The sequence below is a fragment of the Pristiophorus japonicus genome, chromosome 7 (assembly GCF_044704955.1).
Source record: "Pristiophorus japonicus isolate sPriJap1 chromosome 7, sPriJap1.hap1, whole genome shotgun sequence".
Classification (NCBI taxonomy): domain Eukaryota; kingdom Metazoa; phylum Chordata; class Chondrichthyes; family Pristiophoridae; genus Pristiophorus; species Pristiophorus japonicus.
Window position 1 is genome coordinate 14,043,892 of NC_091983.1, and position 27,566 is coordinate 14,071,457.

General features: G+C 47.3%; 1 protein-coding gene across 1 annotated transcript in view; it reads right to left on the reverse strand.

Moving 5' to 3' along the window:
• Positions 1–26,707, reverse strand: part of slc35f3b (solute carrier family 35 member F3b) — an 87,687-nt gene extending 60,980 nt beyond the window's left edge. The window contains exon 1 of the mRNA XM_070884644.1: positions 26,632–26,707. Within this exon, the coding sequence (XP_070740745.1) occupies positions 26,632–26,707 (76 nt within the window). The remainder of the gene's footprint in view (positions 1–26,631) is intronic.
• Between the last annotated feature and the right edge of the window lie 859 nt (positions 26,708–27,566).

The following is a 27,566-nucleotide window of genomic DNA, read 5'->3' on the forward strand; positions in this document are numbered from 1 at the left end:
AACCTATGGGCTCATGAAGAATCGTCTAGCTCCAATTAAACCAACAACCAAATCCTACGAAGAATTGTGTACGCTGGTCCGGGAGCACCTAAATCCGAAAGAAAGTGTTTTGATGGCGAGGTATCGGTTCTACAAGTGTCAACGATCGGCGGGCCAGGAAGTGGCGAGCTACGTCGCCGAACTAAGGCACCTTGCAGGACATTGTGAATTTGATGGATTCCTTGAACAAATGCTGAGAGACTTTTTTGTGCTTGGCATTGGCCATGAGGTTATCCTTCGCAAACTATTGACTGTTGAAACACCGAATCTGAGCAAAGCCATAAAGATAGCCCAGGCATTTATGTCCACCAGCGATAACACCAAACAAATTTCGCAGCATAAAGAGGTTTCGGCCAGAACTGTGCTCAAAGTAACATCGTTTTCGAGCAGGAATATACATGGCAGAACATACACGTCGGCTGCTGCACGACCTCCGATGACCCAGAGTCCGCCATCAAGCGTTAATGTGAGGCAGTTAACACCTTGTTGGCGTTGTGGAGGTGATCATCGGGCCCATCAATGCCGCTTCAAGCACTATGCGTGCAACGGTTGCTGAACAATGGGACACCACCAGCGAATGGGCAGGCGAGCTGCAAACCCTGTAAACCACCACGTTACAGAGGAAGATCGATCCACTGTGGATCAGGCTGAACTAGAGACTCGAACCGAGGAGGCAGAAGTGTACGGGGTACACACCTTCACCACGAAATGTCCACCGATAATGGTAAAAGTTAAACTGAACGGAATTCCAGTATCCATGGAACTGGACACGGGTGCGAGTCAGTCCATAATGAGCAAAAAGGCCTTCGACAGGCTGTGGTGCAACAAGGCACGCAGGCCCAAGCTCAGCCCCATTTACACCAAGCTAAGAACTTATACCAAAGAACTGATCCCTGTAATTGGCAGCGCAGAAGTCAAAGTCTCCGATGATGCAGCAGTGCATGAACTTCCACTATGGATCATGCCAGGGGATGGCCCCACACTGTTCAGCAGAATCTGGCTGGGAAAAATCCGCTGGAACTGGGATGACATCCGAGCGCTTTCGTCCGTCGACGATGCCTCACGTACCCAGGTTCTGAGCAGATTTCCATCGTTGTTTGAGCCAGTCATTAGAAGTTTCTCGGGGGTGAAAGTGCAGATCCACTTGTTTCCCGGTACACGACCCATCCACCACAAGGCACGGGCGGTATCGTACAATTGTACATCCCTGTCTGGAGTAAAAATAAAATGAGGAAGGTGGCTCAACCGTGGCTAACAAGGGAAATTAAGGATAGTGTTAAATCCAAGGAAGAGGCACATAAATTGGCCAGAAAAAGCAGAAAACCTGAGGACTGGGAGAAATTTAGAATTCAGCAGAGGAGGACAAAAGGTTTAATTAGGAGGGGGGAAATAGAGTATGAGAGGAAGCTTGCCGGGAACATAAAAACTGACTGCAAAAGCTTCTATAAATATGTGAAAAGAAAAAGATTAGTGAAGACAAACATAGGTCCCTTGCAGTCAGATTCAGGTGAATTTATAATGGGGAACAAAGAAATGGCAGACCAGTTGAACAAATACTTTGGTTCTGTCTTCACGAAGGAAGACACAAATAAGCTTCCGTAAGTACTAGGGCACCGAAGGTCTAGTGAGAAGGAGGAACTGAAGGATATCCTTATTAGGCGGGAAATTGATGGGATTGAAGGCCAATAAAACCCCGGTCTACATCCCAGAGTACTTAAGGAAGTGGCCCTAGAAATAGTGGATGCATTGGTGATCATTTTCCAACAGTCTATCGACTCTGGATCAGTTCCTATGGAGTGGAGGGTAGCTAATGTAACACCGCTTTTTAAGAAAGGAGGGAGAGAGAAAACGGGTAGAAACATAGAAACATAGAAAATAGGTGCAGGAGCAGGCCATTCAGCCCTTCTAGCCTGCACCGCCATTCAATGAGTTCATTGCTGAACATGAAACTTCAGTACCCCCTTCCTGCTTTCTCGCCATAACCCTTGATAATTATAGACCGGTTAGCCTGACATCAGTAGAGGGGAAAATGTTGGAATCAATTATTAAAGATGAAATAGCAGCGCATTTGGAAAGCAGTGACAGGATCGGTCCAAGTCAGCATGGATTTATGAAAGGGAAATCATGCTTGACAAATCTTCTAGAATTGTTTGAGGATATAACTAGTAGAGTGGACAAGGGAGAACCAGTGGATGTGGTGTATTTGGACTTTCAAAAGACTTTTGACAAGGTCCCACACAAGAGATTGGTGTGCAAAATTAAAGCACATGGTATTGGGGGTAGTGTACTGATGTGGATAGAGAACTGGTTGGCAGACAGGAAGCAGAGAGTCGGGATAAACGGGTCCTTTTCAGAATGGCAGGCAGTGACTAGTGGAGTGCCGCAGGGCTCAGTGCTGGGACCCCAGCTCTTTACAATATATATAAATGATTTGGATAAAGGAATTGAGTGTAATATCTCCACGTTTGCAGATGACACTAAACTGGGTGGCAGTGTGAGCTGTGAGGGGGAGGCTAGGAGGCTGCAGGGTGACTTGGACAGGTTAGGTGGTAGGCAAATGCATGGTAGATGCAGTATAATGTGGATAAATGTGAGGCTGTGCACTTTGGGGGCAACAACACAAAGGCAGAATATTATCTGAATGGCGGCAGATTAGGAAAAGGGAGGTGCAACGAGACCTGGGTGTCATGGTTCATCAGTCACTGAAAGTTGGCATGCAGGTACAGCAGGCGGTGAAGAAGGCAAATGGTATGTTGGCCTTCATAGCTAGGGGATTTGAGTGTAGGAGCAGGGAGGTCTTACTACAGTTGTACAGGGCCTTAGTGAGGCCTCACCTGAAATATTGTGTTCAGTTTTGGTCTCCTAGTCTGAGGAAGGATGTTCTTGCTATTGAGGGAGTGCAGCGAAGGTTCACCAGACTGATTCCAGTGATGGCTGGACTGTCATATGAGGAGAGACTGGATCAACTGGGCCTTTATTCACTGGAGTTTAGAAGGATGAGAGGGGATTTCATAGAAACGTATAAGATTCTGATGGGACTGGACAGGTTAGATGCGGGAAGAAGATTCCCGATGTTGGGGAAGTCCAGAACCAGGGGACAGTCTTAGGATAAGGGGTAGGCCATTTAGGACTGAGTTGAGGAGAAACTTCTTCACTCAGAGAGTTGTTAACCTGTGGAATTCCCTACCGCAGAGAGTTGCTGATGCCAGTTCATTGGATATATTCAAGAGGGAGTTAGATATGGCCCTTACGGTTAAAGGGATCAAGGGGTATGGAGAGAAAGAAGGAAAGGGGTACTGAGGGAATGATCAGCCATGATCTTATTGAATGGTGGTGCAGGCTCGAAGGGCCGAATGGCCTACTCCTGCACCTATTTTCTGTTTCTATGTTACATGATGCGAGAAAAAGTGGAAATTGAGCTGGGCAGACTGCAGCGAGAAAGCATCATCGCGCCGTTGGAATTCAACAAGTGGGCCAGTCCGATTGTCCCGGTACTCAAAAGTGACGGCACGGTCAGAATTTGTGGGGACCATAAAGTAATGATTAACCGTTTCTCACTACAGGACCAGTACCCGCTACCCAAGGCAGATGACCTATTTGAGACCCTGGCCGGAGGAAAGATGTTCACCAAATTGGACATGACGCAGGAGCTGGAAGAATCTTCGAAAGGCCTCATCTGCATCAACACGCACAAAGGTCTTTTCATCTATAACAGATGCCTGTTCAGGATTCGTTCGGCCGCGGCAATTTTCCAACGGAACATGGAGAGCCTGCTAAAGTCGGTTCCATGCACCGTGATTTTCCAGGATGATATACTGGTCACAGGTCGGGACACCATCGAACATTTGAAGAATCTGGAAGAGGTTCTAAGTTGACTAGATCGCATGGGACTCAGGTTGAAACGCTCGAAGTGTGTTTTCCTGGTGCCAGAGGTCGAGTTCTTGGGAAGAAGAATCGCGGCAGACGGCATCAGACTCACCGACGCCAAGACGGAGGCCATCAAGAACACACCGAGACCACAGAACGTGACGGAGCTGCGGTCGTTCCTGGGACTCCAACTATTTCAGTAATTTCCTACCCGGGTTAAGCACCTTGCTAGAACCCCTACATGTGCTACTGCGCAAGGGAGATGACTGGGTATGGAGCAATTCACAAGAGGCTGCCTTTGAGAAAGCCAGAAATCTGTTATGTTCAAACAAACTGCTTGTCCTGTATAACCCATGTAAACGATTAGTGCTAGCTTACGATGCGTCGTCATACGGAGTTGGGTGTGTGTTATAACAGGTTAATGAATCGGGGATTTTGCAACCGGTCCCCTATGCGTCCAGGAGTCTGTCCAAGGCTGAAAGGGTCTACAGCATGATTGAAAAAGAAACTCTGGCGTGCGTTTACGGGGTGAAAAAAAAAGCACCAGTATTTGTTTGGTCTCAAGTTTGAGCTAGAAACTGACCATAAGCCGCTCATAACGTTATTCTCAGAGAGCAAAGGGATTAACACCAATGCCTCTGCTCACATCCAAAGATGGGTGCTCACACTGTCGGCATATAACTATGTAATCCGCCACAGCCCAGGCACAGAGAACTGCGCTGATGCTCTCAGTCGGCTACCATTGCCCACCACCGGGGTGGAAATGGCACAGCCTGCAGACTTGCTCATGGTCATGGAGGCATTCGAAAACGAAAAGTCACCCGTTACAGTCCGCCAGATCAGGACCTGGACCAGCCAGGATCCTTTACTGCCCCTGGTAAAAATCTGTGTCCTCCATGGGAGCTGGTCCAGCGTCCCAACGGAGATACAGGAAGACATTAAGCCATTTCACAGGCGCAAAGACGAAATGTCCTTACAGGCGGACTGTCTTTTGTAGGGTAATCGTGTGGTCTTGCCCAAGAAAGGCAGAGGTACGTTCATATGTGACCTGCACAGTATCCACCCAGGCATTGTAAAGATGAAAGCCATAGCCAGATCCCATGTGTGGTGGCCTGACATCGACTCAGATTTAGAGTCATGCGTGCGCCAGTACAACATTTGATCTCAACTGAGCAATGCACCCAGAGAGGCACCGCTAGGTTTGTGGTCGTGGCCCTCCAAACAGTGGTAGAGGATCCACGTTGACTATGCGGGCCCATTTCTAGGAAAAATGTTCTTGGTTGTTGTGGATGCTTATTCAAAATGGATTGAATGTGTAATAATGTCTGTAAGCACGTCCACCGCCACCGTCGAAAGCCTACAAGCCAGGTTTGCCACACACGGCCTGCCTGATGTCCTAGTCAGCGACAGTGGGCCGTGTTTCACCAGTGCTGAATTCAAGGAATTCATGACCCGCAACGGGATCAAGCACTTAACATCTGCCCCGTTCAAGCCCGCATCCAATGGCCAGGCAGAACGGGCAGTTCAGACCATCAAGCAAAGCTTGAAACGCGTGTCGGAAGGCTCCCTGCAGACCCGATTGTCCCGAGTTCTGCTCAGCTACCGCACCAGACCCCACTCACTCATCGGGGTTCCCCCAGCCGAGCTGCTCATGAAAAGGGCACTCAAAACAAGGCTCTCTCTTGTCCACCCTGATCTCCATGATCATGTGGAGGGCAGGCGGCATCAACAAAGTGTGTACCATGACCGCGCGAATTTGTCACGCGATATTGAGATCAATGATCCTGTGTTTGTACTCAATTATGGACATGGTCCCAAATGGCTTGCTGGCATGGTCATAGCCTAAGAAGGGAGGAGGGTGTTTCAGGTCAAATTGGCCAATGGACTAACGTGCAGAAAGCATTTGGACCAACCCAAATTGCGGTTCGCTAACAGCTACGAGCAACCCGAAGAGGACACCACCAACTTCAACATACACGCAAGTGGCAACTGACATCATGGTTGACCACGAAGCTGAACTCACCATCCCCAGCAGCCCGGCAAGGCCAGCTGCCCAACAGCCCAGTGAAGAACTAACCAACTCACCCACACCTACTTTTGTACCGAGACGATCGACAAGAGAGCGGAAAGCCCCAGATCGTCTCACCCTGTAAATAAGTGTACTATTGACTTTACGAGGGAGTGATGTTATGTATTTAGCCCTTGGCAACCTGTATCACATCACCACCAGAGGGCCTACCTGTCGGAGGCCCAAGGGATCCCAGCATCCCTTGGGAGCACTTCCCAGTGGTACCTGCACTCTGGAGTCTAATTAAAAGAGCTGAGGTCACACTTACTCATTGCTCACAATACTCAGTTTCATCCTTTATTATGAGCGTAACAGTAGGGATTACTGTGACATGGCGACAGAAAAATCAGCAATGGGAATTAAATATTGCAGGATATAACAGAGATACACATGTTAATATTACAGTGTTAGACATGGTTATATCACAGTAATACGTGTTAATATCTGTGTTACACATGTTAATATCACTGCATTACACATGTTAATATTGCGTTACACATGTTTATATTGTGTTACACATGTTAATATCACTGTTACACATGTTAATATCAGTGATACACATGTTAATATTAGTGTTACACATGTTAATATTGTGTTACATGTTAATCAGTGTTACACATGTTAATATTGTGTTACATGTTAATACCAGTATTACACATTAATATTGCATTACACGTTAATATCACTGTGAATATCAGTGATACATATGTTAATATTAGTGTTACACATGTTAATATCACAGTGATACAAGTTAATATCAGAGTGATATACATGTTAATGTCATAGTGTTACACATGTTAATATCACCGTGTTACACATGTTAATATTGTGTTATACATGTTAATATCACAGTGATATACATGTTAATATCATAGTGTTACACATGTAAATATCGCAGTGTTACATAAGAACATAAGAAATAGGAACAGGAGTAGTCCATTTGACCCCTCGAGCCTGCTCCGTCACTCAATAAAATCATGGCTGATCTGATCATGGACTCAGCTCCACTTCCCTGCCCTCTCCCCATAATCCTTTACTCCCTTATCGCTCAAATATCTGTCTATCTCTGCCTTAAATATATTCAATGACCCAGCCTCCACAGCTCTCTGGGGCAGAGAATTCCATAGATTTACAACCCTCTGAGAGAAGAAATTCCTCCTCATCTCAGTTTTAAATGGGCGGCCCCTTATTCTAAGACTACGGGCTAGATTTTACACTTTTGTGCAGATCGCCCAAAAATGGGCGTTATTTCCGGCATGGGCGGTAAAAATTGGTTTTCAATTCGCTGGCTTGTCGCCTATTTTTCAAAGCCCCTAGTCTCCATTTTAAAAATTGGGCGTTACCGCGAGTGATCTGAAATGGATGTTAGCGTTAAATCTCTGATCTTCTGCCATAAAGTGTCGCTGTTCTTAGCAACGGCATGGCAATGCTCGATTCCCGCGATTCAGGTCAAGGGTCATCATTAAAGTGCATAAAAGGAGATAGAGCGGAGAGGGAGTGAAGGCATGTGTGGCTGTGGTGTGGCTGCTTTGGGAGGAAGGAGGGTTTCAAGCTTTATAGCAAATTGTGCAAAAAAGCTCAGCTGTTTACCAGCCAGATATTTTCCCGAATAATGGAGGGAGATGAGGAGGTGACACAGCACACTGTGGAGCCTGATGCTGGCGGGAGCAGTGAGGTGGGACTGGAGCACATTGGAGGGCGCAAAAGAGCGCGAGGTTCTCGGACGAGGCAAATGCCTCCCTCATGCGGGAGGTCGGGTCACGCCGGGGTGATTTGACACAGGGAGGGCGCGGGAAGCCCCACCCCAAAGGCCTACCAGAAGATATGGGCCGAGATAGCAGAGGTGGTCTCGTCGGCGGCCAACGAGGTGCGTGAGGGCAACCGATGCCGCAAGCGATGGAACGACCTTGTCGGATCCGCAAGAGTATTAAATTTATTTGCATGTACTTATGTACTTATATAACTTGATTTGTAAGAGTCATGAGAGATCATCATCAGATGTGAGGTCTTCCACTTTTACCGGGAATGTTGTACTCAAAGCCTGTGGTCACGGTGCACGTCTCGAGGTAAAGAATGATAATGATCATAATAATCATGATTACACCTGTCGGTTATGTGTTGTATGAGTGTCTGTGACAGTACCTAGCAGTGATATCACGCAATGATCTCATGGCGTGTCGTCCTGTTACCTTTTACAGAAGAAGCTCACGACGAATAGGTCTGAGCAGAGGCAACCGGTTGGGGCTGGGGGCGCCACCAGTCACCAGCGACCTCACTGACATCGAGGAGCGGGTGCTCGCACTGGTGGGGAGGCAGCCCTGGATGGCCACGCAGACAGCTGCAGACCCGGAATTGATGCCACGTGAGTAAAGTATACACCATTGCACGATGTAAAGTCAATAGATGCCACATCAACTCATATCCTAACAATAATATATGATAGATGATTTCTAAAATTGTCCTATAAATAATACTGGCCTCATGAGAATAATTGCAATGCAGAATGTATTGATGGTCATGAAATGTGATGTCTGTGATGATTTTGATAGTGGAGGTGCTTTTGTCGTGCATACGCTGTGTGTAGCGCTGGACTCACCTTGTCACCCTAGCACCCCCTTCTCCTGTAATAACCTCATTTGTGTTTTGCAGCTCAGCCAGCAGCGCGGCCCCAGGCAAGACCACAGAGGCCCGAAGGTGAGAGCGCAGGGCCGGGCTCGCCGGACAATACTACACCTGGTGCTGAAGAGCTCCGATTCTCGCCCGTCAATCTGCTGGGTCTGTTCTCCACGGATGAGAGCGCGGACTTCGAGGAGTCCGCATCGCCAGGCTCCAGAAGCCATTCCACCCCAAGGCCATCCAGCGGTCCTCCGGCCATTCCCACCTCCACGCTGATGTACCAAGCCCAAGCACCTGGCCACAGGGCACCCTCTTTGTCCCCAGGACAGCGCCGACCCCGCGGAGATTTCGGGGACACGAGCAGGTTTGCTCCACGAGCGCCAGATGAGAGTGGGGAGATGGTGCAGTTGACATAGGTGACCATATCTCGACAGCTGGCCAGCATCTCCGGCACCATGACGTAGTACGTTCCGCGGATGGCGGAGGCCCTAGAGGCGACAGCCAGGAATACTGCTGGCACAGGCCTCCCACTGGTCCGGGAGCACAGCACTCCGCCCCTAGGTTCCGCATCCCCAGTGCTAACGACAGATGAGAGGCAGGAGCAAGATCCTGCTTTTGGATCCGAGAATGTTCCCACCTCGGTACACCCCCGCTCCCATATCCGTGTAACCACCAGTTCTGATTTCACATCAATGGTCGTATTAAATGTTTTTTATTCAACATAACCTTGTTGTACATTGCTCAGATAGCTGGACCGTTACACACTGGTGATTCCTTAACATGAAAGGGTATAATTACACTTAACTTGAATCAACTTAAACTTTAACTGGCACCAAGGTGATGCCCACCATTGATGTCTGAGCTGCATACATACAGCAGTGATACAGCTTTGTCAATAACAGCAATGTTCTTTCAGGCAAAGCGCTCATTTATGAGCTGCTGACATAAGAGTCTTGCAGCTATGTAGCCACCACGGGCCCTTTCCTGCGGTCTGGAGGGGGGAGTGGGCACGGTTGCATAGTCAGCCTGATTGTCTGACCCTAGGTCAATGTCCAGCCCCTCGTCATCCTCTTTCTCTCTCTCCTGAGGTGGACTATCAGTCCCTTCTTGTCCCCTCCTGATAGCCAAGTTGTGCAGCATGGAGCACACGATCACGAATTGAGCTACCTGCTCAGGGTGGTATTGTAGCTCCCCTCCCGAGTGCTCCAAGCATCTAAAGCACTGCTTAAGCACACTAATTGTTTTCTGGACCACATTGCGTGTGGCTCTGTGGCTCTCGTTGTATCGCTTCTTGGCCTCGGTGTGGGTGTCACGTAAGGGGGTCATCAGCCAGGTGGCTAGGCCATATCGTTTGTCACCAAGCATCCAGCATTGACCTTGTGGCTGACTGGTAAACATGTTAGAGACAGCGCTCTCATGCAGGGTGTGAGCCTCAGCAAAGCTGCCCGGACATTTGGCATTCACTGCCATTATGATCTGGTTGTGGTCGACAACAAGTTGGACCTTCAGGGAGTGAAATCCTTTTCTGTTGTGAAAAATCTCCGGCTCCTGAGAAGGTGCCTGTAAAGTCCTGTCCTTGCAGTACAGACTTACACGAGGCACATGCTGAAGTCAAGGTCACTCTGGACCTGCACCTTTATTTCACAGCTCTCGAGTGCCGCACTTGCCTGAGACCTGCCTTTATATACCTGTGTGGAACAGGTATGCAGTGTCTCCTGCAAGTGCACCCCTGGTGGTAAAGTATGCTTGTGGTTACAGGTCATATCTAGTTACAGTCATGTATAGCATGGTAAGATACAGTTATATACAGTAGTGTGAGATACATGACATAACCCTCCCCCAAGGTCTTATTGTCTTTATAGATTCAGTCTCTCAGGTGGTCTACGCTCTCGCGTGGAGCGTCTTAGTTGTGGTTCAGTTGTTTGCCTTGGTGCCTGTTTTTCGTTCGGCGTGATTGCTGGTATCTCGCCTGGGCTGTCTGTTTCATTCAGTATGATTGCTGGTATCTTGCCTGGGCTGTTTGTTGAGACTGCCCTTTCCTCAGGTTGTTCCCTCTGTCTGCCCACCAGGTGTGGTGTGAGTTCCACATTGTAGTCTGCCTCTGGTTCTGCAGTGTTGTTGGTGAATCTACTTTTGACTTGGTCTCCATGCCTCCGGCAGGTTTGGCTATTGTCCATTTGTACCACCAGTAGCCTGTTTCCTTCCTTGCCTGTTGCTGTCCCTGCAAGCCATTTGGGACCCCTGCCATAGTTTAGCACAAACACTTTGTCCCCTATCTCATTCCACCTCCCCCTCGAATTTCGGTCATGGTACTCAGTTAGCTTCCGGCGCTTTGCCTCAACAATTTCATGCATGTCTGGGAGGGTTAATGAGAGCCTTGTTTTTAAGGTCCGTTTCATCAATGATTGCGCGGGTGGAACCCCAGTCAACGAATGCGGACGAGATCTGTAGGCCAGCAGCAGTCGCGACAGGTGGCTCTGCAGCGTGGGACCTTGGATTTTTGGCATGCCTTGTTTAACGATTTGCACTGCTCGCTCCGCCTGGCCATTGGAGGTCGGCTTGAACGGTGCCGTCTTAACGTGATTTATGCCGTGGTCAACTATAAAATCTTGAAATTCTGCGCTGGTGAAACACGGACCATTATCACTGGCCAATATGTCAGGAATGACGTGCGTTGCAAACATGGTTCTAAGGCTCTCCACAGTGGCGGAGGTGGTGCTCCAGTTTAAAATGGTGCATTCGATCCACTTTGAAAATGCATCGACGACTACGAGGAACATTTTGCCCATGAATGGGCCCGCATAGTCTATATGCACCCGCAACCACGGTTTGGTGGGCCAGGGGCTTAGGGGGGCCTCCCTGGGGGCATTACTGAGTTGGGCACAAATGGTGCACCGTCGGACACAGAGCTCCAAGTCCGCGTCAATGCCAGGCCACCAGACGTGGGATCTGGCTATGGCCTTCATAAGGACGATCCCCGGGTGCTCGCGGTGGAGCTCCCGGACAAATGCCTCTCTGCCTCGCAAGGGCATAACTACTCGGCTGCCCCACATCAGGCAGTCTGCCTGTAGTGATAGTTCATGCATGCGCCTATGGAAAGGTTTGATCTCCTCGGGGCAGGCATCGCGAGCCTCTGCCCAGTCACCAGTTAAAACACATCTTTTGACTAAGGATAATGTGGGGTCGCTGGTCGTCCAGGCTCTGATTTGGCGACCCATCATGGGCGAACCTGTGGATTCAAAGGCATTGATTGCCATGACCATCTCACAGTCCTGTTCGTCGGACCCTTCCGTGGTCGCCAGGGGTAGCCTGCTAAGCGCGTCGGCACAGTTGTCTGTGTCTGGTCTGTGCCTTATTGTGTAGTCGTAAGACGCCAGCATGAGTGCCCACCGCTGAATGCGCGCCGAGGCGTTGGCGTTTATTGCCTTGCTCTCGGATAGCAGGGATGTGAGGGGTTTGTGGTCGGTTTCTAACGTGAACTTGGCCCCGAAAAGGTATTGGGGCATCTTTTTGACACTGTACACGCACACGAGCGCCTCCTTCTCAACCATACCGTACCTGCGCTCCGCCCGTGAAAGTGACCTGGAGGCATAAGCAATGGGTTGTAATTTACCCGCATCATTGACATGTTGTAAAACGCACCCGACCCCGTACGCTGACGCATCACATGTAAGAACTAGCTTTTTACCTGGGTCAAAAAAGGCTAAAACACTGTTGGAACATAGAAGGTTGCGTGCCTTATTGAAGGCGCGTTCTTGGGCGTCCCCCCAAAACCAATCGCACACCTTTCTGAGTAGCACGTGGAGAGGCTCCAGCAGCGTGCTCAAGTTCTGCATAAAGTTCCCAAAGTAATTGAGTAGCCCGAGAAAGGCGCGCAGTTCTGAGACATTCCGGGGCCTGGGTGCCAGATGAATTGCTTCTGTTTTGGATTCTGTTGGGTGGATTCCATCAGCGGCAATCCTTCTGCCCAAAAATTCAACCTCGGGCGCGAGAAACAGACACTTGGATTTCTTAACTCTTAGGCCTACCCGATCCAATCGACTTAGTACTTCCTCCAAATTGCGGAGATGGGAATCGGTGTCCCTGCCCATGGTATGTCATCTTGAAACACAACCGTCCCCTGGATGGACTTGAGCAGACTCTCCAAGTTGCGCTGGAATTTAGCAGCTTCCGACCTGATGCCGAATGGGCCTCGATTGTACACAAAAAGGCCTCGATGTGTGTTGATGGTGGTGAGTAGCTTAGATTCTGTCAGTTCTTGCGTCATATACACAGATGTGAGATCTAGTTTTGAGAAAAGTTTTCCTCCAGCCAATGTGGCAAATAGGTCCTCCGCTCTGGGCAGCGGGTATTGGTCCTGTAGGAAGACTCTGTTTATGGTAGACTTGTAATCCCCACAGATTCGCACGGATTCATCAGGCTTCATGATGGGGACGATGGGACTTGCCCAGTCACTAAATTCCACGGGTGAGATCATGACTTCCCGCAGAAGCCGGTCCAGTTCGTGTTCAATCTTTTCCCTCAGCACATAAGGCACAGCTCTAGCCTTGTGATGGACCGGTCTGGCATCCTGTGTGATGTAGATTTTAACTTTAGCCCCTTTGAAGGTGCCCACACCTGGCTGAAAGAGATGTTCAAAACGACTTAGAACTGTTGAGCAGGAGGTTCCTCTGACGACATGGCGTGAACATCATCCCATTTCCAATTTAGTTTTGCCAGCCAGCTTCTCCCCAACAGTGTTGGGAGATCTCCGGGGACAATCCACAGGGGAAGTCGGTTCACCGTCCCTTTGTGTGTGACTGAGAGCATGGCGCTGCCAAGGACTGGGACGATTTCTTTGGTATAGGTCCTTAGTTTGGTGTCGATCCTTGTGAGTTTTGGTCTGTTGCTTTTGTGCGGCCACAGCTGTTCAAATTGTTGGACGCTCATGAGAGATTGACTCGCTCCCGTGTCCAGTTCCATGTTGATGGGTATCCCGTTGAGTAGGACCCTCATCATTATTGGAGGCGTCTTTGTTGTGAGAACAGTGGACATTGATCGTGTTGACCTGCAGTACCTCGGCGTCCCGGGCACTGTCCACACCATCTTCTGGTCCGCTTTCCGACCCTTCGTATACCAGCCGAGCTGCTGTTTTTCTGCACATGCGGGCCAGATGCCCTGTATAGTTGCAGTTTCTGCAAACAGCATGCTGAAATCGACACCCCCTTGTTGAGTGCCTTCCCCCACATCTCCAGCACAGACCGCTTCCATTGTTTCCGAAGGATGAGCTGCGTCTGGCTGATCTCTCTTGAGCTTCTATCAGTTTGTAGTTGATTGCTCGCATTGTGGGTTGATGAGGTGTGAACGGCCATTCATGTGGCCCTTGATGGCTTCTGGCGCCACTGCCTGCTGTTGAAGGCCTGCTCTCCTGCCTTTGTCTGTGTGTGGGGGTAGCGGCTTGTTTCACGCTGTGAACCCCTTGTTCCGATGTTTCGTTAGTTACCCGCAGTATAGATCAACCTCCTTTCTTCTTCTCCTGAAAAGAATATCTGTGCAACCAATGCTGCTGCCTCTAGGGTCAAGTTCTTGGTCTCTATAAGCTTTTGGAATATGCCTGCGTGGTCTATTCCTTCAATAAAAAGTCTCTCAGTACTTCTCTCCTTAGTTCATCTGAGAACTCACATAAACTAGCCAAACTCCGAAGTTCCACCACGAAGTCGGGTATGCTCTGGCCCACACAGCGTCTGTAGTTGTAGAACCTGTGTCTGGCCATGTGTAGGCTGCTCACTGGCTTCAGGTGGTCTCTCACCAGTGTGCTCAACTCGTCAAACGACTTGCTTGCTGGTTTCTCAGGTGCCAGCAGATCCTTCATTAAGGCGTATGTTTTCGAGCCACAGCTGGTCAAGAGATGGGCTCTTCTCTTGTCTGCCCTATCGTCGCCTAACCAGTCTTTGGTTACAAAGCTTTACTGGAACCTTTCTATAAAATCCTCCCAATTGTCTCCAGCATTGTATTTCTCATCTGAGCCGTTGGTCGCCATTCTGTGGATTCTGTGATCCCGTAACTCGTCGCCACTGTAAAGTCCTGACCCTGCAGTATAGACTTACACGAGGCACATGCTGAAGTCAAGGTCACTCTGGACCTGCACCTTTATTTCACAGCTCTCGAGTGCCGCACTTGCCTGAGACCTGCCTTTATATACCTGTGTGGAACAGGTATGCAGTGTCTCCTGCAAGTGCACCCCTGGTGGTAAAGTATGCTTGTGGTTACAGGTCATATCTAGTTACAGTCATGTATAGCATGGTAAGATACAGTTATATACAGTAGTGTGAGATACATGACAGTGCCCGCATGGCGATGTGAGTAAACTGTATAGCTCCCTGCACCCAGGGGAACTTAGCAATGCGGTAGAATGCTCCAACCCTGTCAGCCTGAGCCTCGTTGGTCATGGGGAAGCTGATAAAGTCCATCCTTCGCGCGTACAGTGCCTCCGTGACCTGTCTAATGCAGCGATGGGTGGCATGGTGAGACAGCGGGGAAATGTCGACCGCGGAGGCCTGAAAGGAACCAGACGCGTAGAACGACAGTGCCACGGTGACCATGACCTCGATGGACCGTGATGTCCTGTAGGTGCTGGCAGGCTGCAGATCTGCCCTGATGAGCTGGCATATTTCACTGATAACCACTTTGTGGAAGCGCAGTCTCCAAAGGCAGGTGTTGTCAGATAAGTTGAGGTAAGACCGCTTCTCTCTAAGTGCGGTGTGTGTATGGTCTGGACCCCCCCCCCTCAGTCTGGCACGTCTTAGATTGGGCACATAATGCTATGGTTTAGGCGTTGTGCCATTTGCACTGTGCAGCATCTGTGTAGTAATCGATTCAGGCTGAGAAATGGCTGGCCCCATTCCAATAAAAGTATAATGCCGATTGTTCACAAGCATTACATTTCCCCACCAAAAGACACCTACAGTAAAACTCAATTGTCTACAGTATGAAAGGATGTCTGTTGAGATGGTCACTTCACCTGCGAAGAACTCCAGAGTCAATCCAAACTCCCCCGAAGTTGAAGCAGCCTTTTCAATGAAGCGACCTGCGATTTACAAAGTGCCCACAGCACTGTGATTAGTTCAGAACAGTTCCACTTTTTCAGAGCGGTGTTTTGGGTGAGCGATGTTGTGGGCGAGATGTGTGCGAGGTGCTGAAAGTGATGCTGGGCGATATACTAGGCGTTAGTTTCAGCAAATGTGGTCTTTACGACAAAAAAAAGTGGACAGTCGGTATTATCGAATCTCGGCGTTAATTCCGTGCCGAAAGTACCGCTGGCCGATATTATGGCCGTTGGTTTCGCCCATTCTGATGGCCGTTGGTTTCGACCATTCTGATGGCCGTTGGTTTTGGCCATTCTGATGGCCGTTGGTTTCGCCCATTCTGATGAGTTTGCCCCCAAAAAGTGGATAGGTGGTAATATATTTTCCCGGCAATACGCACATGGAGAAAGTAACGCTCGGCGATAATTGTCCGAAAAATGGGTGTCAGTTTCCATTTTGTGGCTAAATGGGCGATAGATGGGCGTTATACCTCATTTCAGCATTAAAATGGATGTTAAGTGGGTATTATGCATGCAAAAATAATGGAAAATCTAGCCCTATATCCCCTAGTTTTAGTTTCCCCTATGAGTGGAAATATCCTCTCTGCATCCACCTTGTCGAGCCCCCTCATTATCTTATAAGTTTCAATAAGATCATCTCTCATTCTTCTGAACTCCAATGTGTATAGGCCCAACCTGCTCAACCTATCCTCAAAAGTCAACTCCCTCATCTTCGGAATTAATCTAGTGAACCTTCTCTGAACAGCCTCCAATGCAAGTATATCCTTCCTCAAATACGGAGACCAAAACTGCACGCAGTACTCCAGGTGTGGCCTCACCAATGCCCTAGACAGTTGTAGCAGGACTTCTCTGCTTTTATACTCTATCCCCCTTTCAATAAAGGCCAACATTCCATTTGCTTTTCTGATTACTTGTTGTACCTACATACTAACTTTTTGTGTTTCATGCACAAGGACCTCTGTACTGCAGCACACAATTTTTCTCCATTTAAATTATAATTTGCTTTTCTATTACACATGTTAATATCAGTGATACACATGTTAATATCACAGTGTTACACGTGTTAATATTATGTTACACATGTTAATATCACAGTGACACACAGGTTAATATCAGTGATACACAAGTTAATATCACAGTGATACACGTTAGTATCACAATGATACACATGTTAATATCAATGATGCACATGTTAATATCAGAGCTACACATGTTACTATTACAGTGTTATACATGTTACCGGCCCCAAGCACCTCGCCACAGGGCACCCTATTTGTCCCCAAGACGGCGCCGACCCCGCGGAGGTCTCGTGGACGCGGCAAGTCTGGCCCACGAGCGCCACATGACAGTGGAGAGATGGCACAGTTGTCCAGGAGGACTGTTGACATTGGTAACCAGCTCATCGAAGCATTGGGGGGCATATCCCGACAGCTGGCCACCATGACCGAGTACATTCCGCGGATGGCGGAGGCCCTGGATGCGATAGCCAGGAACACTGCTGCCACAGGCCTCCCAGTGGTCCCCGAGCGCGGCACTCCACCCATAGGTTCCGCACCACCACTGCGAACGACAGATGAGAGCAAGGACCAAGATACTGCTTCTGCATCAGAGAATGTTGCCCCCTCGGCACCCCCCCCCCACTCCCGTACCCGTGCACCCATCACATCCCCCACCCCCACCCCCCCCCAATGAGGCACCATCTGAGGAGTTCCTCGTCCAGGCGCCGTGGAGCGGGGAGGGGAAGGGATAGAGGTGGGGCGAAGAAGGGGGGGGGGAAGGAAAGTGAGGTCCACAGGTGATGGCTGGGTTATATCTCGATCTGGCTGTATGCAATTTGTTGTAATGTATGGGGGCTGGGGACCACGCTCCTGCTTTGCCTTTGTATTCTGTCTTATGGATGTTTAGCATAAGGCCCATGCTTTTATAAACCTCAGTAAATACGTCGACTATGTCCTGGAGTTCAGCCTCTGAATGTGTGCAGACGCAGGCGTTGTCCTCGTACTGTAGCTTGACGACAGAGGTTGGGGTGGTCTTGGACCTGGCCTGGAGGCGGGGAAGGTTGAACACGTTCCCACTGGTTCTGTGGTTTAGTCCCACTCCAGCACGGAGCTTGTTGACTGAGGTGGAGCATGGTAGCAAGGAAGATTGAGAAGAGGGTTGGAGCGATGACGCAGCCCTGTTTGACCCCGGTCCAGCCCCAGTTGGCCTCGTCCAGGCCAACATCCCCAGCATCGAAGCACTGACCACACTTGATCAGCTCCGTTGGGCGGGCATATTGTCCGCATGCCAGACATGAGACTCCCAAAACAAGCGCTCTACTCGGAACTCCTTCATGGCAAATGAACCAAAGGTGGCAGAGGAAACATTACAGGGACACCCTCAAAGCTTCCTTGATAAAATGCAACATCCACACCGACACCTGGGAGTCTCTGGCCAAAGACTGCCCTAAGTGGAGGAAGTGCATCCGGGAGGGCGCTGAGCACCTCGAGTTTCATCGCCGAGAGCATGCAGAAATCAAGCGCAGGCAGCGGAAGGAGCGTGCGGCAAACCAGTCCCACCCTCCCTTATCCTCAACCACTGTCTGTCCCACCTGTGGCAGGGACTGTGGCTCTCGTATTGGACTGTTCAGCCACCTAAGGACTCATTCTAAGAGTGGAAGCAAGTCTTCCTCGATTCCGAGGGACTGCCTCTGATGATGCTGTATTCTGTGTTTCTGGACATGTTGAACATTTGATTAATGTCAATGGTGGAAAAAGTGGGGTGTGGGCGGGGGTTGGGTGTAATTGCCTGTGATACTTATGATTTCAGACCAATGTTGGTATAAAAAAATTTTTATTGAACATAATCTTGTTGCTCATTGTCCCAGATAGCTGGACCGTTACACTCTGGTGATTCCTTAACATGAAAGGGTTAAATACAACTTATCAGTCAATGTAAACTTTAACTGGCACCAAGATGATGGGCACCATTGATGTTTGAGCTGCACACATACAACAGTGTGTCAGCGTTGTCACTCACATCAACGCCCTTTCAGACAAATCGTTCAGATATCAGCTCCTCACGCAAGAGTCTTGCAGCTATGTAGCCACCACGGGCCCTTTCCTGTGGTCTGGAGGGGGTTGTGGGTATGGTTGCATAGCCAGCCTGATTGTCTGGCCCTCGGTCAGCGTCCAGCCCCTCGTTCTCCTCTTCCTCTCTCTCCTGAGGTGGAGCATCAGTCCCTTCTGGCAATTCTTGGCCCCTCATAATAGCCAGGTTGTGCAGCATCGAGCACACGTCCACAAATTTACCTATTGCTCAGGGTTGTATTGTAGCTCCCCTCCTGAGTGGTCAAGATATCTGAAGCGCTGCTTAAGCACAGTTATTGTTTGCTGGTGAAAGTATAATAGTGATTGATCAGAAGCAATGATTTCCTCACTAAAATACACCTGGAGTAAAGCCCCCATAGTCCAGAGTCTGAAGATATGTCTGTTGAGATGTTCACTTCACCCGAGAAGAACTCCAGAGTCAATGCAAACTCCCCCGAAGTTGAGGCAGCCTTTTGAATGAAGCGACCTGCAATTTTAAAAATGCCAGGCACACCACTGGCGTTCATTCTGAACAGTTCCACTTTTTCTGGGCGTTTTTTGGGCGAACGATATTGTGGGCGATGTGTGCACGAGGTGGTGAGACTGACAGTGGCCGATCATCTGGGCGTTAGTTTCGCCAAATGTGCTCTTTACGACAAAAAAAAATGGGCGGGCGGTATTATTGAATCTCGGCGCTAATTCCGTGCGGAAAGTACCGCTGGGCGATATTATGGGCGTTGATTTTGCCCATTCTGATGATTCCACCCCAAAAAAGTGGGCGGGCGATAATATATTTTCCCAGCATTAAGCACATGGGGAAAGTAACGTCAGCGATAAGTTTCCAAAAAATGCCCGTCAGTTTCCATTTTGTGCTAAAATGGGCGATATATGGGCGTTATACGTCATATGAGCGGTAAAATGGGCATTAAGTGGGTGTTAAGCATGCAAAAAAAGTGGAGGTTCTAACCCAATATCAGAGTGTTACACATGTTAATATCAGTGTTAAACATGTTATCAGTGATACACATGCTAATACCAGTGTTACACATGCTAATACCACAGTGTTACACGTTAATATCAGTGTTACACATGTCAATATCACAGTGATGCACATGTTAATATCACTGTTATACATGTTAACCTCACAGTGATATAGATGTTAGCATCAGTTACACATGTGAATATCAGTGATACACGTGATAATATGACATAGTTACGCATGTCAATATCAGTCTTACACATGTTCATAATACAGTGTTATACGTGTTATCACATGTTTCACATGTAAATATCACAGTGATATACGTTAATATCAGTGATACACATGTTAATATCACAGTGTTATATGTATTAATTTCAGTGTTACATGTGTTAATATCAGTGTTCTACATGTTAATATCACAGTGATATACATGTTGATATCAAAGCGATACACAATTTGATAACATTGTTATATACATGTTAATGTCACTGTATTACACTTGCCAATATTATGTTACACGTTAATATTCCAGTGCTTTTTGTTTTAATATCAGTGTTAAATGTCTTAATAATCAGTGTTACAAATGTTAATATCACTGTGATACACGTTAATGTCACAGTATTACACATGTTAATATCAGTGTTACACATGTCAATATCAGTGATGCACATGTTAATATCAAAGTGATACACATGCTAATATCAAAGTGATACACATGTTAATATCAAAGTGATACACATGCTAATATCAGTGATAGAAGGCGGGAGAAGCAGCGGAGTTTGCAGCAGAGCAGGTCGGGAGCAGTGAGGCCTATAAAAGAGGACTAGAAGGCGGGAGAAGCAGCGGAGCGGCGAGGCCCATAAAAGGGGCCCAGAAGGCGGGAGAAGCCAGCTGATGCAGGGGCAGAAGGTAAACAAAGAAGCAAAAAGAAATCGAAGTGTGACATCATAGTCAAGCGGGTAAGTGATTGGCGAGTATTTAATCTTTTTCTTTTTCTTTTTGTTTTCTTATCAATAAGGAACCTTTGGCGTTGTTACCAGTTAGGTTAATTTAAGGGTTAAGTCATGGCAGGAGAGCCCAGACCCATGTCATGCTCCTCCTGTGCTACGTGGGAAGTCAGGGACGCTTCCAGTGTCCCTGACAACTACATGTATAGGAAGTGTATCCAGCTGCAGCTCCTGAGAGACCGCATTGCGGCACTGGAGCTGCGCATGGATTCACTGTGGAGCATCCGCGATGCTGAGGATGTCGTGAATAGCACGTTTAGTGAGTTGGTCACACCGCAGGTAAAGGTTACACAGGCAGATTGGGAATGGGTGACCATCTGGCAGAGCAGTGGAAGGAAGGTAGTGCAGGGGTCCTGTGCGGTCATCTACCTCCAAAACAGATACACCACGTTGGGTACTGTTGGGGGAAGATGGCTCATCAGGGGAGGGCAGCAGCAGCAAAGTCCATGGCACCGTGGCTGGCTCTGCTGTACATGAGGGCAGGAAAAAGAGTAGGAGAGTTATAGTGATAGGGGATTCTATTGTAAGGGGAATAGATGGGCGTTTCTGCGGCCGCAAACGAGACTCCAGGATGGTATGTTGCCTCCCTGGTGCAAGGGTCAAGGATGTCTCGGAGCGGCTGCAGCGCATTCGGGAGGGGGAGGGTGAACAGCCAGCTGTCGTGGTACATATAGGTAAAAAACGGGATGAGGCCCTACAAGCTGAATTTAGGGAGCTAGGAGTTAAATTAAAAAGTAGGACCTCAAAGATAGTAATCGCAGGATTGCTACAACTCAGAGTAGAAATAGCAGGATAGTTAAGATGAATATGTGGCTTGAACAATGGTGCAAGAGGGAGGGATTCACATTCCTGGGACGTTGGAACCGGTTCTGGGGGAGGCGGGACCAGTACAAACCGGACGGTCTGCACCTGGGCAGGACCGGAACCGATGTCCTAGGCAGAGTGTTTGCTAGTGCTGTTGGGGAGGAGTTCAACTAAAAAGGCAGGGGGAAGGGAATCTATGCAGAGAGACAGAGGGAAGTAAAAAGGGGGCAAAAGCAAAAGGTAGAAAGGAGAAAAGCAAGAGTGGAGGGCAGAAAATCAAGGGCAAAAATCAAAAAAGGGCCACAATGCAGCAAAATTCTAAAGGGATAAAGAGTGTTAAAAAACAAGCCTGAAGGCGCTGAGTCTCAATGGGAGCAGCATTCGTAATAAGGTGGATGAATTGACTGCACAGATAGGATGTAATTGGGATTACGGAGACATGGCTCCAGAGTAACCAAGGCTGGGAACTCAACACCCAGAGGTATTCAATATTCAGGAAGGACAGACAGGAAGGAAAAGGAGGCGAGATAGCGTTACTGGTTAAAGAGGAGATTAACACAATAGTAAGGAAGGACATTACATGGATGAGGTGGAATCTATATGGGTAGAGCTGCGAAACACCAAAGGGCAGAAAACATTAGTGGGAGTTGTGTACAGACCACCAAACAGTAGTAGGGAGGTTGCGGATGGCATCTTACAGGAAATTATTGGATGCACGCATCCAGTAAGGTTACAGCAGTTATCAGGGGTGACTTTAATCTACATATTGATTGGACTAATCAAACTGGTAGCAATACTGTGGAGGAGGATTTCCTGGCGTGGAAAAGGGATGGTTTTCTAGACCAATGTGTTGAGGAACCAACTAGAGAGCAGGCCATCCTAGACTGGGTCTTGTGTAACGAGAGGATTAATTAGCAATCTTGTTGTGCGGGGCCCCTTGGAGAAGAGTGACCATAATATGATAGAATTCTTCATTAAGATGGAGAGTGACACAGTTAATTCAGAGACTAGGGTCCTGAACTTAAAGAAAGGAAATGAGACGTGAATTGGCTAGGATAGACTGGAGAATGATACTTAAAGGGTTGACAGTGGATAGGCAACGGCAGACATTTAAATATCACATGGATGAACTACAACAATTGTACTTCCCTGTGTGGGGTAAGAATAAAAAAGGGAAGGTGGTTCAACCGTGGCTAACAAGGGAAATTAGGGAAATTCAAGGAAGAGGCATATAAATTGGCCAGAAAAAGCAGCAAACCTGAGGATTGTGAGAAATTTTGAATTCAGAAGAGGAGGACTAAGGGTTTAATTAGGAGGGGGAAAATAGAGTACGAGAGTAAGCTTGCAGGGAACATAAAAATTGACTGCAAAAGCTTCGATCGATACGTGAAGAGAAAAAGATTAGTGAAGACTAATGTAGGTCCCTTGCTGTCAGAATCAGGTGAATTCATAGTGGGGAACAAAGAAATGGCAGACCAATTGAACAAATTCTTTGGTTCTGTCTTCACTAAGGAAGAACCTCCCGACAATACTAGGGGACCGAGGATCTTGCGAGAAGGGGGAACTGAGGGAAATCCTTATCAGTCAGGAAATTGTGTTAGGGAAATTGAAGGGACTGAAAGCCGGTAATTCCCCAGGGCCTGATAGTCTGCATTCCAGAGTACTTAAGGAAATGGCCCTAGAAATAGTGGATGCATTGGTGGTCATTTTCCAACATTCCATGGACTCTGGTTCAGTTCCTATGGATTGGAGGGTAGCTAATGTAACCCCACTTTTTAAAAAAGGAGGGAGAGAGAAAATAGGTAATTATAGACCAGTTAGGCTGACATCGGTGGTGTGGAAAATGCTGGAATCAATTATTAAAAGATGTATTGGAATGTATTTGGAAAGCAGTGACAGGATCGGTCCAAGTCAGCATGGATTTGTGAAAGGGAAATCATGCTTGACAAATCTTCTGGAATTGTTTGAGGATGTTTCCAGTAGAGTGGACAAGGGAGAACCAGTTGATGTGGTGTATTTGGACGTTCAGAAGGCTTTTGACAAGGTCCCACACAGGAGATTAATGTGCAAAGTTAAAGCACATGGGATTGGGGGTAATGTATTGACGTTGATAGGGAACTGGTTGGCAGACAGGAAGCAAAGAGTAGGAATAAACGGGTCCTTTTCAGAATGGCAGGCAGTGACTAGTGTGTTGCCACAGAGTTCAGTGCTGGTACTCCAGCTATTTACAATATACATTAATGATTTAGACAAAGGAATTGAGAGAAATATCTCCAGGTTTGCAGATGACACTAAGCTGGGTGGCAGTGCGAGCTGCGAAGAGGATGCTAGGAGGCTGCAGGGCGACTTGGATGGATTAGGTGAATGGGCAAATACATGGCAGATGCAGTATAATGTGGATAAGTGTGAGGTTATCCACTTTGGTGGCAAAAACAGGAAGGCAGATTATTAGCTGAATGGTGACAGATTAGTAAAAGGGGAGGTGCAACGAGACCTGGGTGTCATGGTACATCAGTCATTGAAGGTAGGCATGCAGGTACAGCAGGCAGTAAAGAAAACAAATGGCATGCTGGCCTTCATAGCGAGGGGACTTGAGTATAGGAGCAGTGAGGTCTTACTGCAGTTGTACAGAGCCTTGGTGAGACCACACCTTCAGTATTGTGTGCAGTTCTGGTCTCCTAATCTGAGGAAAGACATTCTTGCTATTGAGGGAGTGCAGCGAAGGTTCACCAGACTGATTCCCGGGATGGCAGGACTGACATATGAAGAAAGACTGGATCGACTAGGCTTATATTCACTGGAATTTAGAAGAAGAATGAGAGGGGATCTCATAGAAACATATAAAATTCTGATGAGATTGGACTGGTTAGATGCAGGAAGAATGTTCCCGATGTTGGGGAAGTCCAGAACCAGGGGTCACAGTCTAAGGATAAGGTGTAAGCCATTTAGGATAGAGATGAGGAGAAACTTCTTCACTCAGAGAATTGTGAACCTGTGGAATTCTCTACCACAGAAAGTTGTTGAGGCCAGTTCATTAGATATATTCAAAAGGGAGTTAGATGCGGCCTTTATGGCTAAAGGGATCAAGGGGTATGGAGAGAAAGCAGGAATGGGGTACTGAAGTTGCATGATCAGCCATGATCATATTGAATGGTGGTGCAGGCTCGAAGGGCCGAATGGCCTACTCCTACACCTATTTTCTATGCTTCTATGTTAATATCACAGTGATACAAGTGTTAATATCAGAAAGTTAAACATGAATATCAGTGTTACACATGTTACTATATCAGTGTTACATGTGTTAATATCACAGTGATACACATGTAAATATCACAGTAATATACGTTATCAGAGATACACATGTTGATATCACAGTGATACACAATTTGATATCATTGTAATACACATATTAACGTCACTGTCACACTTGTCAAAATTGTGTAACACATGTTAATGATCAGGTGAATACACAGGTGAATGATCAGCCATGATCTTATTGAATGGTGGTGCAGGCTCGAAGGGCCGAATGGCCAACTCCTGCACCTATTTTCTATGTTTCTATGTTACTATCACAGCATTACACACATTAATATCAGTGTTATGCATGTTAATATCACAGAGCTACATGTTAATATCAATGTGTTACACATGTTAATATCAGAATGTTACACATTAATATTAGTGATATACATGTTAATGTCAGTGTTACACATGTTAATATCAGAATGTTACACTTTAATATCAATGTTACACTTGTCAATATTGTGTTACACATGTGATACACATGTTATTATGACAGTGTTATTCATGTTAATATCAGTGTTGCACATATTAATATCACTGTTACATGTGTTAGTATCACAGTGATACACATGTTAATATGACAGTGATACATGTTAATCAGTGTTACACATGTTAATATGACAGTGTTACACATGTTAATATCAGTGATGCACATTTATATATCACAGTGATACATGTGTTAATATCAGAAAGTTAAACATTAATGCCAGTGTTACACATGTTTATATCACAGTGTTGCATGTGTTAATATTGGTGTTACACTTGTCAATATTGTGTTACACATGTGATACACGTTATTATGACAGTGTTACTCATGTTTATATCAGTGACACACATGTTAATAGCTCAGTGTTACACATGTGTAACACAGATAATAACGTGTAACATGGTGATATTAACATGTGCAACATGGTGATATTAACGTGTAACATGGTGATATTAACATGTGTAACACTGACATATGAACATGTGTAGCACAGATATTAACATGTGCATCTCTGTGATATTAACATGTGTAACACTGAGCTATTAACATGTAACATGGTGATATTAACATGTAACATGGTGATAACATGTGTAACACTGAGCTATGAACATTTGTAACACAGATATTAACATGTGCATCTCCGTGATATTAACACGTGTAACACTAACATGTTCAGCCATGAACTCATTGAATGGCGGTGCAGGCTAGAAGGGCTGAATGGCCTACTCCTGCACCTATTTTCTATGTTTCACCTATTTTCTATGTTTCTATGTTAATATCTCAGTGTTACAAATGTTCATATCTCAGTGTTACACATGTTCATATCACCATGTTACACATGTTCATATCAGTGTTACCCAAATTAATATCGCTCTATTAAACATGGAAATATCACTACATTAAAATGTGAATATTGGTGGGAAACACTGCCACATTTTACATTTGCTGTCACTGTTAAACCTTATTATCGCAGTCTCCCGTGTAAAGCACATTATTCTCACCGCGTTAAAGATCTTATCATGACAGTACTAAACGTGGGTATTACTGTTTATAAATGGTATTAACACGTGATTCTTACAGCGCTGGTGTCAGAGTTTAACCAAAACAGCAAGACCAGTAACTGAGGAGCTAACCGCCCCAAACTCGGGCAAGCGTGCACTTATTATCCCACCGCAGTCGCTCCATCTCTCATCTGAAGCAAGCGCACTGTGACCTTTAAATGCCAGCACTCGGTGACTCCCCCCCCCCCGCAGCTCAATCGCCCTCCCTCGCCTTTCTGCGAACCCACAGTCAGCCGGTTACTCACCTTCCACCTTGGTGAGAGTCAGCACCGGACTATTGCAGGCGGTGAGGGGCGCCACTCTGGCAGAATGCTTTTTCATCGTGATCCCGGCTCAAGGGCAGACGCCAAGCTGGTTCCTTCTCTACATCCCCCCCAAGCCAGAGAGAGAGAGAGAGAGACGGATGCAGTCCTTAGGTTTTCGCAGTCACCGCGTCTCCATGTGTGTGTGTGTGTGTGTGTCTTGTCCCAGCAAACACAAGCACACACACAGTGTGTTTGCTGTAATTACAAGGCGTCACATGCTGATCCCTTCCTTCCCCCCTTGCAAAAATGCACCGTCTAACAGCGGCAGGGAGCGATTACTTGCTGCTTGGTGCAATGCTGCTAGCCCTCGCCTTGTCATTCCCACCGCCCCCTCTCCCCTCCTGTCCAGCTCACACCTGACATTGCAGCTCCGCACCACAAGCACTGGAGGATGCAGCCCACCGTCTAATACAATCCAACTATTGCCCGCCCCCGCACAAATACATCAGCAGCTAACTCATTCGTTTGTATTTTTTTATTCTCTCTACCAAGAGAGCTACTTTCTCCAGGCATAGGGAAGATATTTCTACTTGGGGGGTGGTGGGGCATAAATATAAGATAGTCACCAATAAATCCAAAACGGTCAACAACCCAGGAGACAGAGATTTAAAGTAATTGGGGGGAGGTTTAGAGGGGATTTGAGGGGAATTTTCTTCACCCAGGGGGTCTGGAACTCACTGCCTGAAAGGGTGGTAGAGGCAGAAACCCTCACCACATTTAAAAAGTACTTGGATGTGCACCTGAAGTGCCGTAACCTGCAGGGCTACGGACCACGAGCTGGAAAGTGGGATTAGGCTGGATAGTTCTATGTCGGCCGGCGTAGACACGATGGGCCGAAATGGCCTCCTTTCGTGCTGTAAATTTCTAGGATTCTA